The sequence below is a fragment of the Elephantulus edwardii genome, unplaced genomic scaffold (assembly GCF_000299155.1).
Source record: "Elephantulus edwardii isolate Elephantulus edwardi_28Jun2011 unplaced genomic scaffold, EleEdw1.0 scaffold00217, whole genome shotgun sequence".
Classification (NCBI taxonomy): domain Eukaryota; kingdom Metazoa; phylum Chordata; class Mammalia; order Macroscelidea; family Macroscelididae; genus Elephantulus; species Elephantulus edwardii.
In genome coordinates this window covers 3,883,329-3,889,436 of record NW_006399967.1, presented here as the reverse complement: position 1 = coordinate 3,889,436, position 6,108 = coordinate 3,883,329, and the positions used below count along the sequence as shown (strand labels likewise).

Sequence of the window (6,108 nt, the reverse complement as noted above, 5' to 3'; positions counted from 1 at the left end):
CCCAGGGGCTTAGTGTTCCAGACTCAACAAGAACTCAACAGCCAGTGTTCCAGACTCAACAAGAACTCAACAGCCAAGCTCTGCTGTGAGGACTCAGAACCAACTTCTTGACTTGCAGGAGATTGTAAATTGCACAAGAGGAGATTGCACATCTTTCTGTCAGGGGCAGGGGCTGGATTCTAAGTGCCTGCCGTTGGGTGGGAGACAAAAGTCCTCAAGGCCACCAGAGCTCCTCATCTTTTTCTATCTTGGTTCCTGTCAATCCGTCCCTCTCTAGACTTGGTGCAGGAGGGTAAACTGAGTCCCAGGACGGCTGAGGGTGCCTAGGGACGCGCAGCAAGTGTGAGGCGCGGCCACCAGGAGGCCCCAGCCGTCCCACCTCAGCTGACCGTCGGGGCCAGATCGCGAGGCCCCCCGGGGCGGCGAGGCGGGCAGCCGGGGCGGCGGAAGCCGTGGCCGGCCGCAGGCATCGGCGCTGCCCGGCCTTATAAGGACATGTGCGCGCCGGGCCAATGGGCGGCGGGGGCGTGGCGCGGGGCCAGCGCCCAGCGGGTCCCGCATCCAGTGCGCGCCGCCACCATGAGCTCCACGCAGTTCAACAAGGGCCCGTCGTATGGGCTCTCGGCTGAGGTCAAGAACCGGGTGAGCAGGGCCCCGGGACCCCCGCAGCCGCTGCGCCCGGAGTCGGCTGCTCAGGGCGTGGGGAGGGGCGTCGGGGGGCAGGCAGTCCGAGATTGCGGCGAGCCAGACCCCCTTACCCTGTCTCCTCCGGGCTGGTCTGGGGACACTCCATGAGCTTCGTCCAAATCTGGGGTGACATGAAGTTGGTGTCTGGGAGAGCCAGCCACGCCCCACCCCAGGTTCTAGGAGGAGAGGGGCCAGGCTCCCCTCCAACATCCTGAGTTCTGCGCCCCTGGAAAGTGTCAAAGCCCCAGACAGAGTGCCCTGGAGGTCTGAGGGGACCCCAGCTGGCCCCCTGGTCCCATTAGGTAGCACTCCTGCTTTGGGGATGGGGAAGGGGCGGGGCCTGGCCTTGTTGCGGAGGGCGGGGACCCCCCCCAGGAATTTCCCGCCACCCACCTGAGAGGGAGAAGGAAGTGGAGCTGCTGGGGCGTCTCCCATACTTAATTCTTTTTGTGGCCACAGAACAAACATCAGGGGACAGTGTGGGGTCCCGACTGTGGGCCTGTAACTTGGGAACACAGAAGAGGGTGAGGGAGAAGCGCTGTGGTCCCGCCAGACATGGCAGACTCTTTGAAGGGTCTTCCTGCACCCAGAAGGGGAGATCTGGTGGTGACTGGGCTGGAGGGGTGTGCACCCTCACTTCCATCGCACCAGGGGACCACCGGGAGCCTGGCCGCTAAGCCTGGAGCCTGCCTGGACAAAAGGGCACCAGCCTTGCCAGCCTGCACCTGGTGCTGGGGCCTCTGGGCGGCAGGCACCAAGGCCCAGTCAGGAGGAAGGATACCTCCCAGCTAGCATTGGATGGAACTCTTTATCATCCTTCACCCCCAAGAGCCAGTGTGCAGCCCCGCGTCCTGGGAGCGTCTTGGAGCTTGGATGGCGAAGCCGACCACAGTGACAGAGGTTTGCGCCCAGGCCCAGGGTCTGGTGCCCCTGCCTTGTTTCTGAGCCAGGAAGTAAACCAGGACCTGTGGGCGGGGCACCTCCCCCAGCAGGGGCAAGTCGGCACCTGCAGGCCAGGGGTGAGGTCAGCCCTGGTGCAGCGCCAGGCCCCTGTCAGCAGCCCTCAGTCTGCCGGATCTGGACAATGGGCAGGAGAGCTGCCCCCTCAGAACTGCGCCCAAGTTGGAAGCTTCTCTGCCTTGAGGGTCATGCCCTGTCCACTCTGGCGGCTTCTTGCTGGAACAGCCTGGCTGTGACACCCTATCCAGGGGTGGGGGGGGTCTGAACCCCTGGACACAGCTGGCCCTGATTTAGCCGGCAAAGCTGCCGCCGCATTCCTGACGGTTCGTGGTGACTGAGGAATGTGCCGACGGCCAGCGGGGCAGTGGGGGAGGGAGTCAGCCTGGTGGGTGGGGCCAGGCTGGGCACCGCTCAGGAAGACCCCTGCCCTCCCCTCCAAGCCGTGGAGGGCGGGGCACGTCTGGACAAGGCTTGCCGCCCCCATTGTGGTAACAGGCAGGGAGGTGTCTGCGCCGGCCAGCTCCAGGGGCCGTGGGAACTGCACGGCGGGATCGGGTTAGGGGCCGCCTTTCTGCTTTGTCTCCCCTGAGCCCTGCCCCGCCCCGGCCAGCTCCGGAGCCCAAGGGAAGCAGGAAGCAGGGCCCACTTCAGGGGCCTCTGTGCCAGGAGTCCAGACGTGGGGAAACTGAGGCTGGAGGGAGTGGAGGCAGAGCTGGGGGGGACAGCTTGTGGAGCAAAGCTGAGGAGGGTCTGAGGCCGAGAAGCTGCTGGCCCGTCCCCTCACCTCCTCCATCTCCCTGACTCCCGGCTTTCTGGGCCTTCGATGCCCCTCCCTAGAAGGTTGTAGGTGTGCTGGATGAGGAGTGGGAGTTCTGAGTCGGGGCTCGGACCACACTCACCCCAGCCAGGTCTGCAGAGCCAGGCCTGAGGTGGACGTCAGCCAGAGGACCATGAGAGGTGGGAGCTGAAGGCTAGGAAGAAATCAGCACAGTGTTCAGGAGAGGGGACGCAGGGAGTGACCACTACCACTGACTGAAGGGACAGACTGGCCTGCCCGGACTGCTGAGTCAGCAGTGAGAGCAGTGCAGAGCCTGGGACCAGGCCTGGGGTGGGGGGCTGCGAAATGAAAGATGTGGGGGTTCCGCAGTCAGTCCCACCTGAGCCGGCCACCCCTCATCTGATGTTCAGAACACATACACGGTGTTCATTCCCTGAAAGGTGGAAATGACCCATGTGTCCATCAGCAGATGATGGACACACCATGCGGCCCACCGTCTGTGCTGACCGTTCTCAGGCACACAGGACCGTACTGGGACGCAGTGGACCTGGACACCGTGTGGCATGAGAGGTCCCATACGCCACATGATGCCACGTCCAGGAAACGTCCGAACCCACAGGACAGGGGACCAGGGCTGCTGGGGGGTGGGGGCAGCAGGAGTAGCTGCTTGCTTGGCATGGAGCTTCCTCTTACAGTGTTGAGAATGTTCTAGAAGGAGATCAGGTGAGATCACAGCATGTGAGGTACCTAACATTGCTGAGACACACTCTCCACGGTGGCGTGGTCACTGGTGGAATGGTCACACGATTTAAAGGAGTGCCGTGTCCACCTGGGAGCAGATGAGCCGGTGTGGGGGACACACGCAGTCCAGTCCGGCTGGAGTCCGGCTTGGTGCCTTTGGAGACAGCAACACCTTGGTGAACCAGAAAGATGTTTATAAGTGGTTGTGCTTCTGCTTCTGCGAGATTTCTCGAAACCAGTGGGCAAGCGTTGGGGGTCCTGCTGATGGAAGGGCAGCGTCAGCTTGGGAGCTTGGGGACCACCAGGACCCCACCTCTAGTCAGGAGCTCCACGGGGCTCCTGGGGGTGTGGCCTCAACTCTGCCCTCTCCACCAGCTCCTGTCCAAGTATGATTCTCAGAAGGAGCTGGAGCTCCGCAGCTGGATGGAGGAGCTCACCGGGCTCCAGATCGGCCCCGACTTCCAGAAGGGCTTGAAGGACGGTGTCATCCTGTGCACGTGGGTACACCTGCCCCCACCGGGGCGTCCTTGTCCTTGTCCTGCTGCTTCGTGTGGCACCTCTAACAGCGAGCATCCCACCTCACCCGCCCTTGCCCGGGAGCACTTCCGGACTGTCTGGATGGCGTTCTCTGTCGCTCCGCATTCCCAACACCTAGTGCTTTTGCACATTGAAACGTTAATGGAAAGCCCCAAATTCACTTCTGAGAACCTGTTTTCAGAAACATTGGTGCTGCCCGCCTTTGGCATCCTTGCCCATTTGGTGGGTGAGAGATTACAAGAGGGAAACTGAGGCCAACTCGGCTGCTGGGGCAGGGGCATGGCCAAGACTAGAACTGGTCCACCAGATGGATGCCCATCTTCCCCTCTCCCCATGTCCCCCCAGACTTATGAACAAGTTGCAGCCAGGCTCGATCCCCAAGATCAACCGCTCCATGCAGAACTGGCACCAGGTAAGGGCAGGGGCTGGAAGGGAGGTGGACGGGACTTACTGCTCACCAGCAGGAGGTCCTGATGGCTCTTCCCTTTGCCCCTCCCAGCTAGAAAACCTGTCCCACTTCATCAAGGCCATGGTCAGCTACGGCATGAACCCCGTGGACCTGTTTGAGGCCAACGACCTGTTTGAGAGTGGGAACATGACTCAGGTGCAGGTGTCTCTGCTTGCCCTGGCCGGGAAGGTGAGGATGAAGATGGGTGGCCAGGGTCACCCGGAGAGGGGGCATAGGGTCACCTGGAGAGGAGACGCAGGGTCACCAGAGAGGGAGGGGACACAGGGTCACCGGAGATGGGGTGCTGGGTGACCTGAAGAGGGGGTGCAGGGTCACCCGGACAGGGGATGCAGGGTCACCCAGAGAGGGGGTGCAGGGTCACCCAGAAGGGGACTCAGGGTCACCTGGAGAGGGGATGCAGGGTCACCAGAAAGGGAGGGGACACAGGGTCACCGGAGAGGGGGTGCGGGGTCACCCGGAGAGGGGGTGCAGGGTCACCCAGAAGGGGACTCAGGGTCACCTGGAGAGGGGATGCAGGGTCACCAGAGAGGGAGGGGACACAGGGTCACTGGAGAGGGGGTGCTGGGTGACCTGAAGAGGGGGTGCAGGGTCACCCGGAGAGGGGGCTCAGGCCCACCCCTAGGTTCGTTCATTTGCAAATCCTTCTGAGTGCCCTGGCATTCAGGGTTGGGTGGTGAGCAGACTGGACACAGTCCATCCCGCTGTGGAAGGGGCTCGGTGGGACTGAGGAAGCACATGCTGAGCAAGCTGCTCTTGTTGAAAGTAAAGGCCAACCCTGAGCTGTGGCATCTCCAGCGGCGTCCTGAGGACGCCCTGCAAGTGCCTGCACCCCCTTCCTGCCCTGGGCCGCCTCACTGCTAACGTGAGCTCACATCCGCCACACTTCCTGTTCCACAGAGATGACTCTTCAAAAGAGTACAATGCTGATACGGTTTCTAAACAAGCCAAACCATTGTTCTGGGTGAAGATATTTTTGGTTTCAGGTTAAAAAATGCTTTCAGGATACCAGTTACAGGAGTTCATCCAGCCTCTGTGGATCCAGAAAGTCTAGCTTCCGTGACAATGAGGACTTCTGAATAAATTGGCCACGTGCCTTGAATTAGACCAGTGTGGACAGAGCAGGCTTCTTAGAAACAATGGCCTTTTCACGGAGACCAACAGAGTGCATGGAACAGTGTTGGTCCGAGGAGGGAGCGGCAAGCTTTGCTGTGGCACCCAGCGTGGACTTGGGAATGGCGATGAGGGATGGTGCAGGAGATTGTGCAGGCAGTGTTTGCAAAGGCTCCCTGAGGGGTTGTGGAGATGGAGGCCAGAGAGGAATGGGGCAGGGGACCATGTGAGTGAGGCTGGCTGGTCAGGGACAGGTGATGGGACTCTGGTGGACAGACAGGTGCGTGAGAGAGGACAGACCGTGAGGATGTCCTGGGACCGGGGCTGCCTGAGGTGGCACGAGCTGGGTACCCCAATCCACTGTGGCTGACTTGGAAGTCCCCCTGAGGTGCTGGAAGGCAGGTGCAGGGGGCAGAACCGTGAGAGCAGAGCCCCTTCCCAACCCACCCCCAGGCCAAGACAAAGGGTCTGCAGAGCGGCGTGGACATCGGTGTGAAATACTCCGAGAAGCAGGAGCGGAACTTCGATGATGCCACCATGAAGGCGGGCCAGTGTGTCATCGGACTCCAGGTAGGGCTGGGCTCCCCACCTCCTAAGGGATTCCACACAACCCACTGCTGACCCACAAGTCGGCCATGCCAGCCTGACCTCTCTCCCACCTTTTGCAGATGGGCACCAATAAATGTGCCAGTCAGTCAGGCATGACGGCCTATGGCATGAGACGGCACCTCTATGACCCCAAGAACCACATCTTGCCTCCCATGGACCACTCCACCATCAGCCTGCAGATGGGCACCAACAAGTGTGCCAGCCAGGTGTGCTTGCC

General features: G+C 61.4%; 1 protein-coding gene across 2 annotated transcripts in view; it reads left to right on the top strand.

Moving 5' to 3' along the window:
- Positions 1-558: 558 nt before the first annotated feature.
- The window catches only part of CNN2 (calponin 2), a 7,139-nt gene continuing 1,589 nt past the window's right edge, over positions 559-6,108 (top strand). Inside the window, exons 1-6 of one of the 2 annotated variants that reach the window (XM_006897943.1) lie at positions 559-642; positions 3,542-3,663; positions 4,049-4,115; positions 4,203-4,340; positions 5,736-5,852; positions 5,951-6,097. In XM_006897943.1, the coding sequence (XP_006898005.1) occupies positions 580-642; positions 3,542-3,663; positions 4,049-4,115; positions 4,203-4,340; positions 5,736-5,852; positions 5,951-6,097 (654 nt within the window). In that variant the 5' untranslated portion in view covers positions 559-579. The remainder of the gene's footprint in view (positions 643-3,541; positions 3,664-4,048; positions 4,116-4,202; positions 4,341-5,735; positions 5,853-5,950; positions 6,098-6,108) is intronic. The other variant, XM_006897944.1, reaches the window with a different exon arrangement.